Source organism: Manis javanica, chromosome 10 (genome assembly GCF_040802235.1).
Source record: "Manis javanica isolate MJ-LG chromosome 10, MJ_LKY, whole genome shotgun sequence".
NCBI classification, from domain to species: domain Eukaryota; kingdom Metazoa; phylum Chordata; class Mammalia; order Pholidota; family Manidae; genus Manis; species Manis javanica.
The window spans coordinates 104,494,388-104,520,594 of NC_133165.1; the positions used below are offsets into that span (position 1 = coordinate 104,494,388).

The window sequence follows — 26,207 nt, forward strand, 5'->3', positions numbered from 1 at the left end:
ATCTTAATAGGGAGATCCTTTGAGACTGTGCATGTATCTTACCCACTAATTTTAGCATACATTGATAGCTCTTACCTGTAACAGTTTTGTGGTGTTTACCTAATGGGGAGTCTCTATTTCCATCATTCCTTCTACATTAATGCTGGAATTCTACTGTAAGGAATAGCTTTTTCTTCCCCTCATTTATCTCTCTGTAATTTTTTTATATCAATATGAATTCATGGATATTAATTTTATTCTATGGATCATAATCCAATATTATAATTGTTTCATTGCTCAGATTGTCCCAGTGTTAGCCATGAAAGATTCTTCAGGTTGATGCCTGTGTTCTTTCAACACACCCCTGCTAATTTTCGAGCACTCCATTACTTTCTCATGCTATGTGATATGATGCATCTGGTATTTTCCTTGTCCCAGCCTGGGATCAACCATTTCTCCAAGGAGCCCTAGTCTCTCCTATTGGAGAATACAGTGTTTAGAAACCAAAACACGCGTACTAATGCCTCAGTAGATAGTTAGGATATGTATATATGTATATATCCACTAACACATGCAGAGACCCGGTTATATTTCTTCATTCTATCCACTTTTATGTATATTAAAAACCATGCATACTCATACCTCCTCTTCTGATCCAACTCCACAGGATTCATTCTAACTAACCTCTCTTTCTTTATTTGTAACTTGTATTCCTGACATTGAGAAACTTGGCTCTCAGTATCCGCACTGTATCTATCTACTTATTTATTCGATATGAGAATATACATAAATTAGTTTCAGAGTTGCTAATTCATACCTCTGAGAATAAAATTTACTGGAGTACAGTATTTGCATACTGCTTTTCATCTTTATCTTTACAGTATCCAAGTAAGATACTGTTTCTCAAAGTTACTTGGGTTAGTTCTTTCTTTCCCACCTTGTCAGTGCAGTTATGTTACTCACTTATAATGCGGTAAGGTTTGTATTCCATTTTGGGTAAACCCCCTGACCACATCTTGGTTGATTTTATATGAGTTTAGTTTTGGGGAGATATGATTATGTTGTAAGATTTAGACCAATAGAAACAAGGATATTCAGGAAATTGTTGCTCCCCTTCCAGTGTGCAGACACACACAGCATATACAGATGGCCTCTGACTTATGATGGTTTGACTTATGATTTTTTAACTTTACAACAGTGCAAAAGTGATACACGTTCAATAGAAGATCTTTTCCTAGGCTAGTGATGTGCTGGACATTCCTCTTATGATGCTGGACAGGGCAGTGAGTCCCAGCTCCCGGTCAGCCATGCAGTCACCCTGGCAAACAGCCCATATGCTCAACCGTTCTGTACCCACACAACCATCTGCTTTTTACTTTCAGTACGGCATGCAGTAAATTACATGAGATAGTCAACTCTTTATTAAATGAGCCTTTGTGTTAGATGATTTTGCCCAACTATGAGCTAATGTAAATGTTCTGAGAACATTTAAGGTGGGGTAGGCTAGGCTGTGATGGTTGAAAAGTTAGGTGTATTGTATACATTTTCGACTACAATATTTTCAGCTTAATGATGAGTTTATTGGGATGTAACCCATTCCTCTGTTGAGGAATATCTGTGTATTTTTTCCCCGTATATCCTTTCATACAGGAATGGCAGCATATTATAATACTTTTTTTGCACTTTGCTTTTTTCATTAAGTATCATTTTTAGGGAGCTGTATTTCCAGCATTTATGTGAAGAGATTTATAGTATTTTCTTAAAACATACTTTGATTGATAGTATTTTCCCTCCTTTATAAAGCTATATGTGCTATTACTTCAAGAAGATCTCCAATTATAATTTTTAATTAGTCATCCTTAGCAAGATCAGTATTTGTTAAAGTATAATCCTTATATTTTGGAGGAAAACAGCTTATTTGGTTCTATGTTCTTTGAGGAAGTATAATTGGTAATAGGATGATTTGCTTTTCAGGTATCTTAACATCTATGTTGGGCTTCCTGATGTTGAAGAAAGTTTCAATGTAACTAGACCAGTGTCCCCTCATGAGGTAATTAGCAACCCTACTTTCATTGAATTTGTTTGTTTTCACTCAGTTTGTGTCCTTAATACATACTCTCAAAATAGTTTAAAAACAGGGAAAAAAATATTTCTTACGAGACAAAGATAATGAAACGAATAAGAATTTGTATAATAACTATATTATACTATATTAGGAAACAGTTCTGCACTACTTAGTTTGGCCTTTAATCTTACTTAACTTGGACTGTTGCATAACTGTGTCCTGTTTATGTCCTGTTCCCGACTTTGTAGCAGGTCCCCCCATTCCCCCAACCTACCCCAACCACGTGTACCTAGTACTGTGTGCTGTTTGTACAGAGGTTACTCACTTAGCACTTTGAGGGTCGTCAGGCATTGTGTTAGGCAGAGACCAAGGACTAGTTGCTCAAAGTCTAATAGAAGAGATGGATGAGAAGAAAATTTAAATATCAGGGTTTTAACAGAGCTGCAGACAAAAGGTTTTAGAACAGGTCAATTTTTGGCTTTTAACAGCTCTGTATTTCCCTTCAAGTTCTACTTAGTGTCCATAATTGGGATTTGATTCTGGGAAGAAAATGATTTTTGTAGTTTATCTGGCTTGTGTTAATGTAAGGCTGATGTCGCAGTGAGGGAATGTAGTAGAGGAGTCTTTATTAAACAAGTGAGGTATTCGAATGTTACCGTTGTTGTCTGAGTGAGTTAAATAGGAAGTATGATCAAGTAACCAGTCATTTTATATAAGTAAATTTTGGTGTTACTTAATCATCAAATACTGATTCAACATTTAGTTTGTGCCTGAATATTGAGAGATACAAAAGAAATGAGACACAATATCCTTCTTCAAGATCATTTGTGGAGAGATTAAAACAACAAAACACACAAAACAGAGACACGGTGGGTGGGGGGGTTGCAAACCTGAATGCCCGGAACGTCCGGGTAGGTAAGGTGAACGTGTGAAGTTGTGTTGAGTAGGAAGTGTTGAGGGCCTTCAAGGAGGTAGTTCGGTCCTATGGAGTCTCCATTTTTACCACGCCTGTCAAATTTTGTCTCCATTTGAAGGGGAGAGTTTGTTAAAAACCCTGGATGTTTCCCTGTAATGGGTATTACATTTGTTTTATTAATAAAAAGATAGTATTTATGTAGTACTCTGTACCAGGCACCATTGTAAAAATGTATATTTATACTCTGGGGAATTTATTCTCATACCCATTTTACACAGGAGGAGCCTGAGACACAGAAAGGTTATTTAAAGCTTGAGTGGTATTGCCAGGAGTTGAATGTAGGCGATAGAGTCCACATGCTCAACCACCATGCCTCACCATCTTTGGTATAGCCTAAAGGAAGAGGCTCAATCTGTTTAAATATAGGATAAGCAGGGGTTTTTTTCCATCAATAATAGGAAGATCTAATATTTTAAAATCCCAGGAACTCTTTGAGAGGCTAGAAAAAGTTTAAATCTAATTTTCTTTGATTCAGTAGAAGCCAGAGAGGTGATTCAGCATCATGAATTATATGGTTAATGTTGAGAGAAATTCTCTTTTTGAGACTATCAGCCACCCAGTGACCATCAATATGATAGGGAAGTCATTGGAAGATTCTGATGGGGTTTCCTGTGTCCCGTCATGGCTCAGGCAGGGGCTTCATTTAGTGAGTCATCGGCATGTTAAACTAAAGCACACACCAACATTTTCTAAAGTTCCAAAAATGACTCAGAAATTGTTAATGTGATGCGAAGAACAATTTATCTGTAACCCGTCACTTGGAAAGGAATTTTGTGACATCATTTAGTTTACTTGGAGAATAAAAGGAAGTATAATTTAATTTTTTTTACTTTGTGTATGTATACTTTAGTTATAATTAACTCGTTATTAATTATTTTGAATAAGCCAGTCTACATTGATTACTTTCCATGGACCCAGTTTGCAAGGAACAATCTAATTTCTCCAAGTATATGGGAGCAGCCTGGCATCAGATCAGTGAGAAGAAAATCAATACCAGATTTATTGTTCCATTTCTGGACTGGCAGGGGCAGAGATGCTGTGGTGATATCGCAGTCCATAGCTGGCATCATTCCCCTCAGGAGAAGGCGGGCTCATTACTACCAGTGGCCTTAGGGCAGCACGTTGAACAGCTCAATGTTACATGGAGAGAGCCAAGTTCAACGTGGGCCGTACTTTTACTGGAGACAGAGCTCTTTGCGGCTGTCAAGACCCTTTGTTTTCCAGCAGAGGAGCAGTGACCGTCTGATTGCGTTTCAGTGCCGTCTGCGGGACATGACGTACTCTGCCCCCATCACAGTGGATATTGAGTACACCCGAGGCAGCCAGAGGATCATCCGCAATGCCTTACCCATTGGCAGGTGAGAAACGTCCCTATTGGAGCCACACAGCCTGCATTCCACCCTCAAAAGATGACCTTGAGCAAGTGCTAAAGTTCTCTTTGCCCCATTTCCTCATGTGAAAAATGTGGGAAATGCTGCCTCCTTTATGGGGTTATTTTCTCGATCTCATGAGTTGGCACATGTACAGCCCTCAGCAGTATCCAGTACTTAGTTGTGGTGGTTGTTACTCTTTAATTGTGAAGTGTTTTCTGTAAAGTTAAGGAAGATGCTTCCATTTCCTCCTGTAACTCCAGGCTGTTTATTCAGAAAACATGCGGTAAGACAGCATTTAAGTGAACTCACCTGAGTGGTCTTGGTGGATTCATATATATATATTTTAAGTTTGAGTTTTCTTGGAAGCTTAACTGTTTCCAGCATAGCATTATTTAAAGGAGAAGCTACTTACTTGCCTGGAACAAGTTCGGAATGACAGATGGCATCAGCTAGCATTTTTGCAGCCTCGTTTTCCTAATTAGGGAAATAGGCTGACTCTGCTGTAGAAGTGGATAAAGCCCACAATATTGTGAGTTTAGTAATGGTGTTGGACTTCAAATGTAGTGCAAATAATTCCTGTTTTTCCCTCTTCAAAACTGCTAAGCGCTTAATAATTCTCTCAACAAATATGTACCAACTGCCTGTCACTTGTCATACCCTCTGCTGGGTACTCAGGTAAACAGAGGATACTTAAGATGCAGTTCCTGTTGGCTGCATTCATTTCAACTGCCTGGGATGGTGGGCTTACATAACTGGCACCGTTTGGTAAGTTCTATGGTAGAGACGTCCAGAGTACTGTGGAAACACACACGTTTAACAGATTGTTCCCCTGTACAAGTCCTAAAGGAAGGGGCTGTTTGTAGTGCTTCTCTTTTTATTCTTTAGTTAGGAAAATAAGTAGGGATGTTAAAATATTAATCTTTGTTTTAGCACTGTTTATCAGTGTTAAGAGCTTCTCTGTTTTTTATATATGTACTACACTTGTGTCCAGTTAAATCTTGGATGGTTACTAATTATACCCAGATTAAATGTTTTAAAGGAAAGGAGCAAAACATAGCTAGTCTGGTTTAGGGTTATATTCTGGTTAAAGCGAAGGCAGGGAACAGCGTTTGTATAACTAGTGTTTGTTGAATACCTGCTGTGTGCCAGCCACGGTGACAAGAGATTTTCTTTGTTAGCCCTGTGTCATAAAAATGACTTCTGTTAGAGTGCTTATGCATACCATGCACTATCTAAATTACATACATTATCTCATTGAACTTTTTTTTTTTTAGCTAGAAGAATGTTAGTGTAATCCATATAATATTCATACTTGGTAACACATCAAATAATACATAAGAACACTTGATATTAAGCAGTAGCCGACCTCCCTGCTTCTCCTCACCACAGTTCCATTCCCAACCTCATAACATTTCTGTTATGGTGGTTATTACATCCAAAACTAAATGCTATGCTTATACCATCATTTCTTGATACAGCAATTTCAAATACTATTTATTGATTTAGTATAGAAGATGTGGATTATGGATTAGTTCATATCACCCACTTTCCTTCTCCATTTCTCCCCATTTTGCTTATTTTTAGTCCTTTTTTTTTTATTACTGGGGTCACTTTAATATTCTTACATCTTAGTATTTCGTGTTTCAATTTCCCCCTTATGTAAAATGAGGATATTTCTCTTCCTACCTTCCTATATGGTTTTTTTTTTTTAACATGAGTTACTGAGAAGACTGATTTAAAATTTTCAAATTGATATTTTGCATCTCCTTTGGGATTCCTGAACCCAATTCCAGTGTGTATGGAGGGGTGGGGGGCTGTTTTCCATGAACAACATTAAGCAATTCTTCAACACCAGCAGGGTTTAAGAGTTTAATTCAGTTCTGAGACTATCTGCCCAGAGACAGCACCAGATTCCCCGGCTTAAGGGATCTGTCCTACAAGACTGCCCTCTGCCCCGCAACTCCAGACACCAGTGTCAAGCCCCAGGCTGTTACCTGTGCTTCTAACCCACAGGCAGCAGTTTAAAGGCTCCAGCGACCTGCCCCTTGGGTTTGATTAGTTTGCTAGAGGGGCTCACAGAACTCAGGAAAAGTTATTAACAAGTTTAGCAGTTGAATAAAGGATTCAAGGTAATAGCCAGATAAAGAGGTACATAGGGCAAGGTCCCAAATAAAGAGCTGCTATCCTTGTGGAGCTTGGGAGCTGCCTGGATAGTACATAGATCTGTTCTAGTTCCCCAAGTGTGGAAGCTCTCACAGAGAAGCAGGATGCAAGAGAGAGCCCCAAAATGCTCTTCTCGTGGGTGTTTGTGAGGGCTTCATTGCATAGTCATGATTGATTAAATCTTTGGCCATTGGCTGATGCAGTCTCCAGCCAGCCCTTGGGTGGAGTCCAAAAGTCTCTCACAAACATAAGATACCTTTCTGGTTCAGAGGCACTTTCAGGAAGGGTGGATAAAGACTAAATATGTCTGAGAGAGAGAGATTTTGGCCAACTGAATGACTAAATATATATTTCTTATAACTCATTATATCACATCAGTTTTTGCAACTTTGTAGAAATCTACTTATTTTTATAAATGTTTTCTGTGTGTTTGGAAGCAAGGGGTATTCTCTCGTTCTTTTGTGTCATTGTGTTTTTCATTTAGATCAAGCTTGTTAATTTAGATGTTAGGTGTCTTCATTGATTTTTTGTTCAGGCAATTAAGAGAGATGTGTTAAAATCTCCCACTATGATGGTGTATTTGTCCATTTCTCCTTATGTTTCTGGGTATTTTTGCTTTTTGAAGTTATATTAAATGCATAGAAGTTAAGAATAGGTCCTCCTGGTGAATTGAACCTTTTATTATGATACATTTATCTTTATTATCTCTTGTAATTTTTTTGCCTTAAATTTTGTCTATTCTTACTAACAACATCTGCTTTCTTTTGGTTATTTTTGTGGTATAACATTTTTAAAAAGTCCTTCTCTTTTTAATTCTGTGTCCTTATGTTTTAGATGTGTTTGAAGTAAGCTGTGTATGGTTAGATTTTTTAAACATTTACCTGAGAATGTAGTCCATTTATGTTACTGATATATTTGGACATATTTCTATCTTACTTTTAATCTGTCAGCTTTTCATATATTTTTCTTCTTTCTGTCTTTTTGATTAATGGGAGATTTTTTTTCTTACTCTCCCCCAACTGATTTGAAAGTCATGTACAGTATCCCTGTTTGTTTATGCTTACTTTAGAATTTTTGAAATGCATACTTAACAAAGTTTGAAAATAATATATTTATTCTCCTCATGGAAATAATCAGGACCTTAGAGAGCATTAACCTGGATTAAATCAACCCTCCTCATTTAAATGCTTTTGTTGTATCAAATTTTAGTCCTATTTTTTTAACCCATAAATTAGAAATTATTATTGTCTTATAGTAAATATTTATTTATGCTTACCCATATCATTTACCATTTTCTTTGCTCATAATATATTTTTGCAAGTCAGACTTCCATTCAACATTTATTTCTCATCTTCTGAAGTATTATTTTTTAGAAATTGTTTTCAGGAAGGTCTGTTAGTGGTCATTTCTTTCAGTTTTTGTCTGAAAATATCCTTATATTGACCTCATCTGAATGATGAGTTAACAGAACACATGAATCTAGGTTGAGGGTTATTTTCTCTCAGCACTTTGTGCCCATGATTCCACTGTCATCAGTTAATTGCAGGTGTGAAGTTATCTGTCCACCCAATTATCCCCTTTTTGGTAAGCTGCCTTTTCTTCTGGCTGGGCTTCAAATCTTCTCTTTGTCTTTGGTGTTTTTTATCTTGACTATGATGTGTTTTAATGTGACTTTCTGTTTATTTATTCTGTGCAGATACTATTGTGAGGGTTTATGGCTTTCATGCAGTTTGAAAAGTTCACAGCCATTATCTCTTTGAATAGGATTTCTTGCCCATTCTGTAGTCTCTCCATCTGAAATCTGATTAGATGTAATGAGGCCTCTCACTCTGTCCTCCTATGACTCTTCAACTCTCATATCTTCCTTCTCTTTCTTTCTGAAATATATCCTTAATAATTTCTTAAGATCTGTTTTATAATTCAGTAATGCTGTCTTGAGCAGTGTCAAATCTGCAATGTTATTCAGCCTCTTCACAGATTTTTAAACTAATACTTAACTTTTTCATTTCTAGAAGTTTTGCTAGTTCTTTTTCAGAATTGCCTGGTTAGTTTGATGGTCTCGTATTTCTTACACTTTGATTCATTGTGTTACCTCTGTGTAACTAACTAATAAGAGTCATTTTGTTTACCATGAATGAAGATGCTGCCATTTCTGACTTTCACTAACTCCTATCTGCAAACTTTAAGGGGACCAAACGTTTATTTGAGTTTTTGTTATCTGAACTAGAAGAGCAGTGTGCTTGAAGAAACACATCATTTCATCTGACTCTTCGGTGTAACTTAACATTTCTCTGCCTTTTCTAACATGTCGAAGGTGAATGCAGACCCCTTACAGTGTGTACAGTGCAGTTTGTATTCTTTTCACCACTTTTGCTAGTGACAATCTTTATGTGACATTTCTTCTGTTTTATTTTAACTGAATGTTTTGTTTTATTTAAACAGAATGCCCATAATGCTACGGAGTTCAAACTGTGTTCTCACAGGAAAAACACCCGCAGAGTTTGCCAAACTGAATGAATGTCCTTTAGATCCAGGTATGTACAAGACCTTGGATTTACCCCCCACCACAACCCAGCCTTTTTTGCAGGGTGTGGGGGGGATTTTTTTTTTGCTTTCACTGTTTTAACATTTTCCCTTAAAAACAATTCCAGCCTTTCTACTTTATAATGAACTTGTATAAAATTTTTTTCACAAAATGTCTGGAAATGGGGCTCCAACTTAATTCTATTAGCTTATATTTCTAAAAGATTGTACTGTATCCTCTTTTGTTTCAGGTTTAAAGCCTTAATGCCTCAGGTTCTGATTTATTTGCCATTCTTACGTCTTTTTGCTCAGTGGTTTTCTTTTAGTATGCTTAAAAATTCAGGAATAATCTCACAAAGTCACTTGTCTAGCTGGTCTGAGAAAACTCAAGTGGCTCACTTCAGGCTATTTTAAATGCAGTAAAGGGACAAAAATTGAAAGCTTTTACATTTTTAAAAATTGTATTTTTATACCTGTTTCTAGGCAGTTTCTTTTGTAGTTTCAAGTTCAGCACTTAACAGAAAATTTCTCTTTATCCTTAACCCATATTTCACACTGATTTAACTTACAGTTGCTTTCATCTAATTCCTTGTAAGTTGCGTTGGTGAAGAATCCCATAAGGATTTGGAAAGAGGCTCCGAAAGTCCCAAAGAGGTTCTTTAACAAAGTTTGCTAGATGGTAACAGGATGTTACATAGTCAGATATATTGTCTTGTTTTCCGCTGACATTCTGAAAGTACAATGAAGTCTCACTTTTTCTTACTCTGAATTGTGTACCAAAAAATGTATGATAATGTTTGGAGTTTTATTGAGTATAGAATATTATTTGGAAATGTAATCTTAGTCTACCATTGTCAATGATATGTTAGAAAACTTAAGAGCAAATTTCAGTTTATACTGAGGATTGTCTTACTTCTATGCTTAAAGAATCTGAAGACTAATTTTTTAAAACATATTTCTTTCATTCACCTCTTATATATATTGGGTGCTGGTGATAAGATATATTCCTTGTCCTCAAAAAGTTTATCATCTTGTGGCTCATTTGTGTAAAATCATATGCTGACAGCATCATCAATTCATAGAACAGTATCAGCACACCCCATCTAATTAAGTGATGGCCAGTACAGAAAAGCAATGAAAGAGTAATGCTGAATTAAAGAGATCACAGCCATTACTGAATCACTGTTTGAAGAATAGGTGGTGAAGCTTTTCTTGTTTCCTTTGGGCAGGTGGCTACTTCATTGTTAAAGGAGTAGAAAAAGTGATTCTTATCCAAGAGCAGCTGTCTAAGAACAGGATCATTGTGGAGGCTGACAGAAAAGGGGCCGTTGGTGCTTCAGTTACCAGGTGTGGAAATCAAAGGAGATGGTGTTCTTTTTTTTTGTTTTTTGTCTTTTGAAGTATAGTTGATGTACAATATTATATTGGTCTTGGGAGTACAACATAGTGATTTGACAATTTTATATTTATTACTAAATGTTTAACACATTACGTATAATTACCATCTGCTGTCATACAAAGATATTACAATATTATTGACTATATTTCCTATGCTATATTGTATCCCTATGACCAATTTATTTTATAATTGGAATGTTGAACCTCTTTATCCCTTTCACCTCGTTCACCCGCCCCTAGGGTGTTTTTGTGATATTGTTCTTAAGAACTATTGATAATTCCATTAATATCCAATGTCTCTCTTTGGATACAGAGGTAGCAGTTATTTCTCTCTGATAACAGGCAATGAAATACTTAAACTATTTGCATTCAGTTTATCATGTAAGACTACAAGCATTGAGTATGATTTAAAATTTTCAGTGGTGAAAGTGTGAGACAGTGTGTGAAAGGCCAGTAGTTATTTTATTCTAGTTGGATTCTATGTTGATTTACAGCATTAAAGGAACTGCAAAAATACATATATAACTACTCTTCAGTTTTTCATGTTCCCTTTCAGAAAGTCTTTGATCATTTTATATATATATTCCTACATTGATATAATCAGACATTATTTTACGTAGTATTTAATGAATTATAGAATGGACTTAACATGTTATTGTTAGTTTTCTAGACTAGCCTCTTTCACAGTATACTCATTTTTCTACAATAGCATCCCTTATATCATTCCTGTAATTTCTTTTCTCTGGTTTACTATCATATATAATTTGAAATTTGTAAGTTAATGGGTTTTAGGAGTAAAAAAAATTGTAGCATAGTTAAGATGTCACTATGCAATTGAGTTTCTCTTCTGACAACCTGTCATGAACTGCTTAATTCAGAGTTTCTGCATTTTTCTTTCTGATGGAACAGCAGCTAACAATATAGCCATTTATTGAGTGGTTATTAGTAGCCAGGAGGTGTACTAGGTACTTTACATATATTATTTAGTTGTCACCTCATCCCTCCAAGGTAAGTGGTATTACCTCCATTTACAGCTGAGTAACAGGCTTTGAACTCAGGGTCACATCAATCATAAGAGGAAGTCAGCATTTGAACCCAGATCTAGTAAGTCTGCAACCCATGTCTTCCTGGTATATACAGCTTTTGCAACCAGGGAATTGGGATTTGAATCCCAAAGTTGTTGTTTACTGGATAGGACACGCTTGGGTGGGTAGTTACGTAGCTTTTCTAAGCCTTGGTTTTCTCATACCAAGTGATTTGGAGACACTAAACTAAGTATAAAGTGCATGTAGATTAGATCTAAAATAAATAGTAACAGTGTATAGTATATAGCAGGTGATTAGTATGTGTTTACTTTTGTGGTTGATTAAAGCTTGAAAATGTTTTAAAACCTATTAGGAATCTTACACTAACAGAGATACCAATAGAAGGAGATTCCTTAGCTTCTTTTGGCTTCACTGTATGCCAAGATCGTAGGTATACTTTATTGGATTATTAATTTAAAAACTCATGGTGTATAAATTCATTTCTTCATAGTTTTCTCATTATGTTACAGGCTCATAGTCCATCTGTTAGGAAGGACTTTACTGATAGTTACTGATGGCCTGAACCTTATTGATTGATGGTCATTTTGTTGCATGTTACTAGCTTGAAACTAAGTGGGGATGAAGTTTAACCAACTTGTGTTTCCTTGTAGCTCTACCCATGAAAAAAAAAGCAGAACCAATATGGCTGTGAAACAAGGACGATTTTATCTGAGGCATAATACGTTGTCCGAAGATATACCCATTGTAATCATATTTAAGGTAAGTCTGCAGGTATCTGCCGAAAGTTATAAAGATTTCTTTTTCTGGTTTATTGTCATATATAATCAGAAATTTGAAGGATAAACAGTCCTAGAAATAGAAAGATTTCTGGCATAGATAAGTTGTCAGGCATTTAATGTATTTTAAATTGAAAGCAAATAATATCAAAATTCAGATATTTTAAAGAATCCTAATCTTATTTTTTTTATTAGATACCTTATACAAAATTCCAAATATACAAAAGGGTACATGATCAAGAAGTAAGGCTCTCACCCCTGTGTACCTCGCGCATCTTTCTAGAGATAATCTATGCCTATACAAGCATCTTTTTTTTTTTCGCTGATATACATGGCACACCATTTTGTACTTAGTGTGTTTTCTTTTTGGTAATTTACATTTTGGAGATAGTGTTATATTAGTTCATACAGAGCTACCATATTCATTTTGGCAAACTGTTCCACTTATGAGTGTACCATAATTTATTTAACCATTCCTCCATCAATGGACATACACATGTCTTGCTATTACAGAACTGCTGTAATACCTCCCATGTTACATAGGGGCAAGGATGTCTGAAAGCTAAATTCTTAGTGGTGGAATTTTCTATGCCAAAGAGTATGTAGCAAGTTCGTTGTTTGTTATGAGCTTCTGTATTCCGGTGAATTTCTACATAAACAGGAGTCTTTAAAACTGATTTTTTTCAGCTTGTCTGTGAATTGTTAGTTTAGATCCTAAAATACATGTTCCCATAGAAATAATGTTTAAGTAGTATTGTCTTCTCAGATAATTGCATAGTGGTCCACTTAACCTGTTCCAAGACATAAAAAATTATATACACACCCCATGAACAGTTAAATTGTAGCATTAGTTATTAAGCAAACATAAATAGCTGGCATTGTGTGATACAGTTGAGCCCCTCAGTATTTGCAGATTCTGTATTTGCCAGTTCTCCTATTTGCTACAATTTATTTGTAACCCCAAAGTCATTACTTGTGATGGTCTTATATTTATTCACAGACATGCACATGTACAGGGCAGTAAAAATTTTGAGTCACTAAACTCATACATTCCCAAGTGAGATCAGAGAAGGCAACACTCTGCCTTCTTGTTTCTGCTCTCATACTATGAACAAGTGCCCTTTTTGCCATCTATTTAGTGCCATGTTTTTCACATTTTTGTGAAATGGCCCCCAAGTGTAGAGTTGAAATGTCAGCTAGTGTTTCTCAGCACAAGGCTGTGATGTGCCCAGTGGAGGAAAGTGTGTGAGATATGCATCATTCAAGCATGGATTACAGTGCTGTTGACCATGAGTTCAATGTTAGTGCATCAACTATATATGTTACATAGGTGTCTTCAACAGAAACACACATTAAACAAGGTTCTGTGTTGATCAGTTGAAGAAAATGTACCCAGATGCTCACAAGAACATAACTGTATTTCCCCTAGGAGCGATCCTTCAGTATTTGCAAATTCAGTACTGTGGCAACTTAATAGAATAGAACTATTTTGTATAATGATAATCAATTGTATATGGGTATAAAATGAATCTGGAAGAATGGGTTGATCGAAATAAAGAGCTCAGAGTATTTGAGGAATATTGAAAAGATACTGGGCACTTCAGGTTATTTTATAGGTTGATAATGTCTGTTTCTCATTATTTAGTTTCACTTCAGAGTTAAATATTTCTGTTCAACACTTGTTAGGATAGTGGAAATATTTTGGGTGTCTTAATGTGAGAAAACGGAAGAAGAGATCCTCTGAGGTGGGATTAACTAAGTTGGTTAAAAAGGACAAAAAATATTTGGCTAAAAGCCTTGGATGAGTAAGTGAGGAGTTGAACGTGTTCTCTTGAAGTTGTAACTGGGTGACAGAGGAGGGACTCGGGGGAGGTTAGCCCTCCTCATGCCAGGCTCATGGGGCGCCAGGGAGCCTGCCCCAGCTGTTTCACAGACACTGAATGGATGTGGACGAGTCACGTTCTTTAACTCAGGAAGTATTATATGCTAAACGGAATTATGTGAAGGAGATTGTAGGAGTGTTTTTAAATGTTTAGTGTAGCTTAATTGGCTCTTAAATTGTTTAAATGAGATGGTGCCATTTATTTTCTTTTTAGAATGATGATGACACTTGTAATATCTGTTCCCATTACACTGAGGGGCCAGAGAGAATTCTTAAATATACTTTTATTACCTTTCTTCAAGGTTTATATTTTTTAAGCACATAAGTAAGTTTGACTTTTTCTGTTGGAATCCCTCAGTGGCCAACACAGTGTCTTCTGTATAGTGTTTAGTGGGTAAAGAAAATTTTGTCTAACTGCGTAAAATTACATCTCCAGCAGAGGGCAGTATGCTCCCATTCATCAAAAGGACTTCATAAAGTTTTTGATGCTTAAAGATACTTAGGACTACTTTTCTTAGACCAGAAATTATAAATTAATTATAAGGCATATACTCTTACACGCATATAGTAAATGCATCACTAGTCACATACATGCCTTAAAATCAGAAATCCTTTATAAAAAACTTTTTTTGATTAGGAGACAAAAGTTTGGTAAGACAGTTTCTTCTGTCAAATTTGTTTAGTATTATGTTGTAAATGTACACATATATTTGTAGCTGAGTTACCACCTTTTTAGAATGAGGCTATATATTACAATGTACATTTTTTATACAATTAGTAGTTGAGATTTCACACTTCTCTCTTTCTGATTATAAAACTAGTCCTTGAATTACAAACATATAAAAAGCCACTGAAAAGTGTAACTTTTTTTTTTGGTACGTTTTATCCAGACGTTTTTTCCTTTGCTTTTGTCATATACACATTTATTTTTTCACTTAACATTGAATTGTGAATAGCTTTCCATGCTTATAAATATGAGTCTATGTCATTAGTTTTAGTATGTGTTGTATAGAAATTGCATGTGTGGTATAATCTGTGTAACCAATTTCCTATAGTGGGACATGTAGATGGTATTTTTTTTCCTCAAGTTTTCACTCTTATACTCAACCCTGTGTATCTCTGTACATCACATTCGTGCATTTTGCTGATTATTTTGTGAGAATTAATTCCTAGGGTGAAATTTTATGTATATATGTTTTAAAACTTGGTGCATGTTGCCAAATTTTTATCCCCAAAACATACCCATTACATTCTAATCAGCAGTGTATGTGAGTTAATATTTTTAAATTTTCAGCTCAAATAAGTTAACTAATTATATTGGTCACACACAGTCAATTTTTTTTTGGTCTCCCACTATAGGAATGTTTTAATAATCTGATGAAAATTTGTTTGACAATCTGTAATTAAGATTCTGCCATCTAGAAGGCAGCACAGAATATTGTATATCTTGGAATCAGATGGGTTTAGGTTGAATTTCAGCTTTTCCACTTATTAGCTATATGACTTTGGGCAGATTTTCCAGTCTCCTTGAGTCTTGGATAAGTCATCGTATAAAGGGAGAATTTCATCTAAGTGGACGCTGTAAAAGCAAATGAGATACTGTGCTGCTCAACAGTAGGCTGCCTAGGAGGAGGCTGTTTCTCTTGGTTCTCCTCACACATTTCATGTCAGAAGCCAGAGAAAATAAACTAGGATACCAGAGAAGTCACATTATTTCTCTTTTTGTGTTGTGTGGCCCTAACACAGACCTTGACAGTCATTAGGACTTGATGGTTGTTGATTGTAACTAACAATTGGCTTAAAGTGACAGAAGCAGCAGGGTTTCCAGAATCCATGCTGAGTCTGAATATGACGGGTAAAGCTTCTAAGACCTAGATCAGCCTTATTTATGGACTTGAATCCCTACAGAGGTTTTCCTGCCCATGAATCTTTCTCGCTTCACATTTTGCGTTCTCAACTATTCAGCAGTTGCACTATGATGGCATCTGTAGTCTGAAAGTGTTTTTTTTATGGAAAAGAGGATCAGATTTCAAGGGTGGTGGGCATTGTTTCTTGGAAACCAATTTACATTGAAATTTTTGATCTTTAAAAAGAAAAGTTTGCCAAGTTAAAGAAAGCCATCACAGGTCATTAATTATCATCGAGGACTACTTTCACTAACGATTGTTTGGCTTCTGCCTACTCTAAAGAAAAATCAGAGATTTCTGAGTATTATCAATTTAAACAATTTATCCCCTTTCCGTCCTTTACATAATATATTTCAGCATACCACCATCAGCATGCATATCATTCTCATTTGCTCATTCTTCTTCTTTCTGTCTTTTAAAAGTCACACTTGTAGTCAGACTTACTGGCTATGCAAGAAGACTCATGCCACTTTTTCAAGAGCACTGCCCCTTATTTTTGTTCTGTCTCATTTTTGACTTCCAGACTGGGTGACCTTCTGCTGTAACGTATTGTCTCTGCTATTTTTTCCGTTAGGTTTTTATATAGCAATCACTTTGGCCTATTAGTTAGGTGAAATGATTTCAGATAGCTAGAGTACAAAGAGTTCCATATAAAGCTAGTGTTCAGATGTCTAAATTACGTCTGTAAAGCAAAATGGTTGGGCATTTTGCTGTCGTTTCCATAGCAATATGTCATTTATTTGTAGCTGTGACTTCCGAAGGCTAAACAGTCATAAAGTCAGTTTGGTCTTTGGAGCTGGAGTGCTTTTGATGGTAACCTGACTGAGTTATCCCCCGGTATTTCAGCGACTTGATATAGGAAGTATTTAGTCATCTTGGAGCAGAGCTTTGCCACTGATCATTCTTTCTGCACATATGGTGTCATTTACCGTGTGCTTGGCATATCTTTGCTTCCCAGCTTAGAAATATTTGGAAGCCTAAGCAGCCTATTGGATTTATAGGCCACTTGAAAATTTTATGCAATCATAAAATTACTGCTTAGATTCAGCACCAGGACAACTTGAAGTGGCAGTCCACATGCCAAATGAGGAAAGACTTTTTCATTCTTAGTAAACACCAAAATAGGCAATCAAGTATTTTACCTATTTCACCTGGAGATTACTGAACTAAATTAATTATTAAGATAGTCTAAGTGGACTTGAATTTAGATGTTAACATGCATAAAGAAAGGGGGCTGATACAGAGCTCCTGCCTTTTCAGTCCTAGGATTCTGTTTCCGTCTCAGTGAGACTTTTTCCTGCTGTATCATTTTGTGTGGTTGGTTGACATCTGTCCCATATAGATCTCAGTGTCTGTGCTTTCCTCGGGAAGTGAAGTGCATTGGCTACAAAGTTTTATATAAAAAACTTTAGAGGACGATGACTGGATTCTACTGCAGATTGGTTGCCTTATTATTGCTTTTCTTGTATTTTGATTCCATTGAAACCCATATAACATTATTTTGAGAGATTAACAAGTAAAAAATTAACTTATACTCTAATTAGCTTTTTGCAGAGCAATATTCTCTTCTGATATTTCTGACTGGTTACTTGCAGACCAAGGAGAAACTGATAGATGGTTCTAAACAGCAGATTCACCTTGGTTTGCTTGATCAAAAGATAGTCGTCTTTTACATTTGTCTAAAAATTAGAGCTGATAATTTTTTCAGGATTGCTCTCCTTTACCCATGAAAGGCTGTGTTTTAATGATTTTGTGTAATTTTTAAATGGAGTTTATGTTTAGTGCCCACTTAAATAAATGCATTGGATCAAATTAGAGTAAAAAGATAAGAAATTTTAAGTATTAAAGCAAAAGGGATTTGTCTCCTGAGAATGACTTTATTTGTGCACTAAACACAAAACTTGAACAAATGAAGTTATAAACTTAAAAAATATTTTGTTAAGTTTAAATAGTGAATTTAATTCCAAAACTTGGCCTGTTAGTTTTTGTAACAAATTATAGCACAGGTTCTCTTAGTTAGGAACGAACGTGCAAGTTGCTTGTCCGGATGGCTCTGCTCAGGGTCTTTCATGAGTCGAGATGTCAGCCGGGGCCGCAGTCATCTGGAGGTGGGTTTGGAGCTGGGCAGTCGGCTTCCATCGTGGCTCACCCACATGGCAATTAGCCTTTTGTAAGAGACCGTAGCTCCTCACCAGTGGACCTTTCCATAGACCTTTCAAGTGCCCTCGTGACATGGCCACTAGCTTCCACTCTAAAAGAAAGAGCAAGCGAGGCAGTCGTGCCTGATACGACCAGGAAGGACATACACTGTTGTTCCTACATTTTTTCTGTAGAAGTGACTCATTAAGTTGGGCCTACACTCAAGGGGGGGAGAATTAGTCTTTACCTTTTGAAGAGCATGTCAAAGAATTGGTGAACATATTGAAAACCACCATAGTTGGCCTAAGAGGAACATAGCATATTTAGCTTTAAAACTTTTCAGTAAGTTTGCATCTGATCCTAAAGTATCCAAATCAAATTTATAGAATACAGACTACTAAAATTCAAATGTAGAATCGCAGACTTTTGAGCTGGAAGGGACCTCGTTGTCCCCTGTCGTTATGGAAATGAAAGACATGCAGTGGAAGGGGTGATGTGACAGTAGTGGTTATGAGGTCTGGGTTGGCACCTCAGATCTCATGACTTCAGAGAGGTGCCTTCTCCATTGTAACAGTCCTGATGTTCTGCATTGGGACTCCGGATTCAGTTTTCCCTTTCTCTCTCTCGTGAGTGGAGAACTGAGAAGCAGAGCTTCAAAGCCCAGCTGGACAGTTATCCCTGGTTCTGTTTTCTCTGCAGAGCTAAAGGAAGAATTTTAATGCAAACAGAACTCTCCCCCTAACTTCTAAGAAGCAGATTATTTCTCTGCCAAGCGGCTCAGTGAGATTATGCTCTATTCCTTGATACGGCAGAATTCCAGGCGAATGTGTGAGGGAGTGAGTCTTAGTACCATATGGAATCTACAAAGCCCTGCATTGCCTCCCACCTTGAAACACTTAAGTAGGTTTCTTAAGCCCGATAAGTGTGACCTCAGTTTTTCACAAGTCTGTTGTGAAACCTGCATAAAGTATTGCTTTGTATCTCTAGAATAGCGAGGTGAAACATCACTTAGGAAAAATTCTTTTAGCCTGAGTGAGGATAATTTGACAGTTCGCAGAAAATTTAATCTTAACAGCAAAACTTATTGGAGTTCTGTTTATTTTCAGCAATGCATGTTTTCTAATTTTTTTGTTCTCCGTTTTATTTTTTTAGCTTGTCTTCGTAATTGTGACCAGTGTCTCCACTATACTCCCCAGCCCGGCCTCCTTTTTTCATGATGAAACTCACAGGATATTTAAAAATTTTAGAAGATAGTACACACGCTGAAAATGCCAGAGAATGTTTGTTTTCCTCTTAATAAAAATTTCTGTTTCAGGTTCTTCTGCAGCTTGGGCTATGGCTGCCAATGCCAGATGGCACCATTTCTGAGAAAAGAGCTAGCTTTTGCTTAGAAGTAATACCACAAACAATGCCAAATTAGCATAAGCAAATGTCAGTGAGTTAACACAAAGCCAACACTCTTTCTATCTTTTCTTTCCTTCCTAGGCCATGGGTGTTGAGAGTGACCAGGAAATTGTGCAGATGATTGGAACAGAGGAGCACGTGATGGCTGCATTTGGGCCCAGTTTGGAAGAGTGCCAGAAAGCTCAGATTTTCACACAGATGCAGGTGTGTCTTTTCATGTTGTCCTTTTCTATGAAAGGGAATCGGAGATTGAATGCTGTTCATTGATGAAGCATTGGATGCAATGACTTTTGGGGTATAGATTTGGGAGGAATGTTGGGAAGATGGGAGGAGTGGTAGAGAACTTCTTTGACTCATTTCTTTAAGAATTGGAGGAAGGAGTTTGCCTAGACCAATTATCAGCCTATGGTGTCTAACTAACTTAAAGGGGGAACATGTGGCCAAGAGACTTTTGTTCTATATAATAGCAAGTGCTCTTTTTTCTTTATTTGCCTGAGTGATACAATTTTTAAAACTACAGCAACTGTAGTGTAGAAAGTTTTTTTTTTCATGAATTTCTCCTTAATATCTCCATTCATCCCAGTTGCTTTTAGCATCCAGTTATATGTGGTCTCTGTCCCTTTTCCTGAATTCCCAGTGTTATCAGCAAGAATAGCCCGGGATCAAAGACCCCTTTACTACTACAGAGCCTTCATTGATCTGCTTAGGCACCATTCTTAGTTGGAACCTGGGGATTTTCGGGCATGAGTCAGAGATGAAGATAGGGGACTGTATATATACTAAACATCATAAAAATAATTGCACTTCTCTTCCCATGTGAATTTTTTAGTCCCACATTTGTAAAGTGCTTTGCTAAGTGTAAATCAATGGTGACATTCCTCATAGCCATCCTGGGAGGTAGGAGTTCCCATCTCTAGAAGCACGTTTCTTCTTTATCCATATGTATGTTTATTCTCTGGGTTACTTACAACAGGGTATAAATCGCAGGCTTCTTTTTTCTTGTCACCCAGGATGCTCATAGAGATAGTCTTGCCTCGCTTATATCTGTTAGTGTGTGTTCTGCAAATCAGATCAGTCTGGTTATTTTTGTAGACCAAGGCAGACATTTAGGAAGGTTAATTGTCATGTGAAAGTGTATATGATTCCAAAGCACAGATTAGTAGGGATTGTTCTCATTGCTGTCTTCCTCTTTTTCTGCAGTTAAACAGTCAATTGTAGTAATTGGGCAGGCAGCATGAGAAAAAGTTGTTAGGATTTAGGAGATTCCATTTTTGGTCTTTATTGAAAGTGAAATCTTTAAGTGAGCATGAATCTTTGTTACAAACTGAAATTACACTGTTCAGGAGTTCCAAGAAAATGGAGAGAAAATGTTAAGAAATACCCAGGATTTGGCTCAGTATTGGAAACTCTATCCTTTAAAGCTGTACAATGCCCTGGAAGAGCAATTTGCTTTAGGAATACACCAGTGGATTCAGTGAGGTCCACTACTGATTTTACTAAAAATATCATCATTGTTGGTCAGATAACCCTAGCATCGTAAAGCTTTTTTTGAGCAGGGACTAAATAGTGTGTTGGAAATCATTCATTTATTTCTCTTACATAGCTACTGACAGAAAATTGTAGCTAATTGAATTAGAGAAGTTCCGTTAAAAGATGAGGAGAACATGTAATTAGTTAAAAAGACAAATGTTCCTCACATGAGAGAGACAGACAGGAAGTATAAATTCTCCTTGTACTCTGTAAGCTGGATTAAAATGTAGATTAATTATTTGCAACTAATAAACGGTTACAGTGGCACATGTAATCCAAAACAGTTGATGAATTGAACATATGAGTCAGTTTATGTTATTCTAAATGAAAATGTAGCTAGTACACTTTATCTTATGTAGTAACACTTTTGATGACATGGCACTTGAGTGGGTTGCTTAAAACCTTCGTTTATTTTTTTAATGCCTCCCTTTTTAGTTTCTCCTTCATTTCTTTTGCTCACAGAGCCTTTTTGCCGCATATTGGTCATGGACATTTTGCATCATCATTGCCAGTGGCTCTGGTATATAGCAAATAAATTACCTATTACCTTTTCTGGGGGGATGGGGTGGACTAGGGGTGTCATCTTGGCCTATTTAGGAACCGATTGGCCTCTTGCATCAACCCTCACGCTGTGAAACCCTGGCAACAGTATTCTAGGCAAAAGGTGACTTTCTGCTACATCACAAGGGACATTAGCCTCCCCTGTGCTCCTCTGGTTCTTCCTCAAAGTGAAGAATCTTGAGCCTCTTTCCCAAGGGAACCACAAGAACAAAATCTAAAGAAGACAGCTCAGGTTAGGAAGAACTGAACTGCCCATCTGTTCGAGGTTCCCACCAACTACCGACTTGCTTTTTAAATCAGTTGTTTAGCTACTACTTGATGCGAGGCTCTTGCAACAAGTGTTTTCAGAGTCTTAGTTTATCTTATGCTGTGAAGGCCTTTTAACAGGGAAGATCCTAAATTTGATATGCAAGTCTTATCACAGAGGAGTTCCATTTAGTTCCAGGCACTATACTAGTCATTGGAAGTCAAAGAAAAAGGTTACCTGACATCTAGTAGGAGAGACATGCATGTAAGTAGACAAAATATAGTGTGACCTGAACAGGAATGAAAGTACTCAGTTCTTTATACATAATGCATTTACTATAGCATTATAAAAAACCTCCAACTTTCTTTTCTCAAGATTGTTTTAGCTTCTCCTGGTATTTTGCATTTCCATGTAACTTTTAGAAATTTTTGATTTTTAAAAAGCCTGCCAGCAGAATAATTAGCAATTATGATGTATCGTAGGTCAGTTTGGAGAGAATCTTAACAGTAAGCCATCTTACTATTAAATATTCCAGGCCATGAAAATGGCATGACTGTTAATTTATATTTAGGTTTTGTTTTATCTCAACGATGTTTCATAGCACTCAGGATGTAGGTCTTGTGGGGTCTGATTCCCTTTTTTTTTTTTTTTTTTGGTATCATTAATCTACAATTACATGAGGAACATTATGTTTACTACACTCCCCCCATCACCAAGTCCCCTCCACATACCCCATTACAGTCACTGTCCATCAGCATAGTAAGATGCTATGAGTCACTACTTGACTTCTCTGTGTTGTACAGCCCTCCCCATGTACCCCCTCATACATGCTAATCATAGTGCCTCCTTTTTTACCCCCCCTTATCCCTCCCTTCCCACCCATCCTCCCCAATCCCTTTCCCTTTGGTAACTGTTAGTCCATTCTTGGGTTCTGTGAGTGTGCTGCTGTTTTGTTCCTTCAGTTTTTTCTTTGTTCTTATACTCCACAGATGAGTGAAATCATTTGATATTTGTCTTTCTCTGCCTGACTTATTTCACTGAGCATAATACTCTCTAGCTCCATCTGTGTTGTTGCAAATGGTAGGATTTGTTTTCTTCTTATGGATGAATAAAATTCCATTGTGTATATGTACCACATCTTCTTTATCCATTCATCTACTGATGGACACTTAGGTTGCTTCCATTTCTTGGCTATTGCAAATAGTGCTGCGATAAACATAGGGGTGCATATGTCTTTTTCAAACTGGGCTGCTGCATTCTTAGGGTAAATTCCTAGGAGTGGAATTCCTGAGTCAAATGGTATTTCTATTTTGAGCTTTTTGAGGAACCTCCATACTGCTTTCCGCAATGGTTGAACTAAATTACATTCCCACCAGCAGTGTAGGAGGGTTCCCCTTTCTCCACAACCTCACCAACATTTGTTGTTGTTTGTCTTTTGGATGGTGGCGATCCTTACTGGTGTGAGGTGATATCTCATTGTGGTTTTAATTTGCATTTCTCTGATGACTAGCGATGTGGAGTATCTTTTCATGTGTCTGTTAGCCATCTGAATTTCTTCTTTGGAGAACTGTCTGTTCAGCTCCTCTGCCCATTTTTTTATTGGATTATTTGCTTTTTGTTTGTTGAGGTGCATGAGCTCTTTATATTTTGAATGTCAGCCCTTTATCAGACCTGTCATTTATGAATATATTCTCCCATACTGTAGGATGTCTTTTTGTTCTATTGATGGTGTCCTTTGCTGTACAGAAGCTTTTCAACTTGGTATAGTCCCACTTGTTCATTTTTGCTTTGTTTCCTTTGCCCCGGGAGATATGTTCATGAAGAAGTTGCTCACGTCTATGTCCAAGAGACTTTGCCTATGTTTTTTTTCCAAGAGTTTTATGGTTTCATGACTTACATTCAGGTCTTTGATCCATTTCAAATTTACTTTTGTGTATGGGGTTAGACAGTGATCCAGTTTCATTCTCTTACATGTAGCTGTCCAGTTTTGTCAACACCAGCTGTTGAAGAGGCTGACATTTCCCTATTGTATGTCCATGGCTCCTTTATTGTATATTAATTGACCATAAATGTTTGGGTTAATGTCTGGAGTCTCTATTCTGTTCCACTGGTCTGTGGGTCTGTTTTTGTGCCAGTACCAAATTGTCTTGATTACTGTGGCTTTGTCGTAGAGCTTGAAGTTGGGAAGCGAGATCCCCCCTACTTTATTCTTCCTTCTCAGAATTGCTTTGGCTATTTGGGGTCTTTTGTGGTTCCATATGAATTTTAAAACTATTTGTTCCAGTTCGTTGCAGAATACTGTTGGTATTTTGATGGGATTGCACTGAATCTGTAGCTGCTTTAGGCAGGATGGCCATTTTGACAATATTAATTCTTCCTAGCCAAGAGCCTGGGATGATTTTCCATTTATTAGTGTCCTCTTTAATTTCTCTTAAGAGTGTCTTGTAGTTTTTCAGGGTATAGGTCTTTCACTTCCTTGGTTAGGTTATTCCTAGGTGGTGTGATTCCTTTTTGAAGGAAAAAAGTACTACTCCAAAATGTTAACTGTGGACTGTGGTTCTCTCTGGGGAAGGATTGATGGCTACTTCTGTATATATGTATCTTTATTATCGTACAATATTTATATTGTTTATAAATTTTTATATTTATACATACTTTATATATATTAATAAAATACGTTACTTATGTATATTTTCTAAATGTCCTACAATGACCATGTATCAATTTTATGGAAAGAAAACAAATTATAAAATAAAAAAGGAGCCATTGTATTAGATAGCATATAGTGCTATTTTGTCCTTGCATCGTGATAAATTTTGATTTTTGACTAGGCCCCGTGCGGCTTTCTTTATAAGCAGGGTCCTTGTCTTTTTTTGCTTATAGTGTTATATGCGGTTAGGTACTTAATTCATTCTCTTCAATAATGTCATTTAAACATTATATTCTGTTTTTTATAGGCATTAAAATATATAGGGAACAAAGTGAGGAGGCAAAGGATGTGGGGAGGTGGACCAAAGAAAACCAAAGTAGAAGAAGCAAGAGAGCTACTGGCCTCCACCATTCTGACCCACGTGCCAGTGAGTGACGCCTGTACAGCTGTGAATAATGGTCATTGTGGGGGGCGTTTGTTAAAGAATTTTAAGTGCAAGTTTGCATTATTTAAAGTCTAGTTCCTTGGCTACATCTAGGGTACAGTAAAGGGCCTTCGGAAAGAGCAAGTGCTTTAGCAGAGCTACAGACTGAATTATGTCCCCATAAAATTTACACATTGAAGCCCTTACCCCTAGCATGACTGTATTTGGAGCTAGGGCCTAGATGGAGGTAAATAAGATAAAGTGTGGTCGTAAGTGTGGGGTCCTGACTCTGCAGGAATAGAGTCATTATAGGAAGTGCCCATACCACCCTCCCTCCCCCCACCATCCCCTGTCCCTGGCGTGTGGGGACACAGAAGGCAGTCGTCTGCAAGCCTGGAGGAGGCCTCACTGGGAATCCGACTGGCTGGCATCTTGACCTTGGACTTGCAGACTCCAGAGAAAAATAAAGTCTAGTTCCTTAAGAGAGAATCCTAAAGCGTGCTGGACTGCCCCCCTGGAAATAGTCTTCTGTTATCAGTAGTTTATACTTTTGCTCAGACAGTGTTAGCTGTATTGTCTTGTTATCTTCATGTTTATGCTTTCATGGTTCTTCTTTCAATCTAAAATTATAATTTTTCTATATTCATACATATATTAGTGCTGCTACTAGAGTTCATGGTTTTGAAGGACAGAGTGGTGTCTTTGTTGTTTTTAAGTAAAACAGTGCCTTGCCCATAGAGATGCTGTTTTTAATTATAAAATATGTACCATAAAATTTACCATTTTTAAGTGAACAGTTCACTGGCATTGTGTACATCCCCAGTGTTGTGGTACCATCACTACTACAGATACTTGTAAAATATTGAATCGGTTCCTCTTCTGGACCTTGAATTTTAGAGTTAACGTTCTTCAACCCTCTTTACTTACAGTGAAGATGCTCAGGACCAGACAAGCTTGATGACTTGCCTTGTCATCCAAATGGTTAGTGGTCAGAGAGGGAGCTAGAACCCATCTTCTGAGCCTTGTGCTAGTGCTTAATATTTATTTTTTAACTAATTTATCATTAAACAGATGTTGGCCATGTTGGCATGTTGAGTATGGGCAAGAGTCATCCTTTCTTCCCTATTTAATATAATGCCACTCTTTCTAAGTTACGGAGTTATT

General features: G+C 37.0%; 1 protein-coding gene across 6 annotated transcripts in view; it reads left to right on the forward strand.

Moving 5' to 3' along the window:
- POLR3B (RNA polymerase III subunit B) overlaps positions 1-26,207 on the forward strand; it is a 142,991-nt gene that overhangs the window by 7,562 nt on the left and 109,222 nt on the right. For 5 of the 6 annotated variants that reach the window (XR_012121562.1, XM_073213784.1, XM_073213782.1 and 2 more), the window contains exons 5-11: positions 1,954-2,029; positions 4,278-4,378; positions 8,999-9,090; positions 10,309-10,426; positions 12,174-12,282; positions 19,713-19,835; positions 24,927-25,046. Coding sequence is in view for 5 of the 6 variants with exons in the window: in XM_073213784.1 (XP_073069885.1) it covers positions 1,954-2,029; positions 4,278-4,378; positions 8,999-9,090; positions 10,309-10,426; positions 12,174-12,282; positions 19,713-19,835; positions 24,927-25,046 (739 nt within the window). In the remaining variant the exon portion in view is untranslated. Of the gene's footprint in view, positions 1-1,953; positions 2,030-4,277; positions 4,379-8,998; positions 9,091-10,308; positions 10,427-12,173; positions 12,283-19,712; positions 19,836-24,926; positions 25,047-26,207 lie in introns of those variants that run through there. The other variant, XM_073213783.1, reaches the window with a different exon arrangement.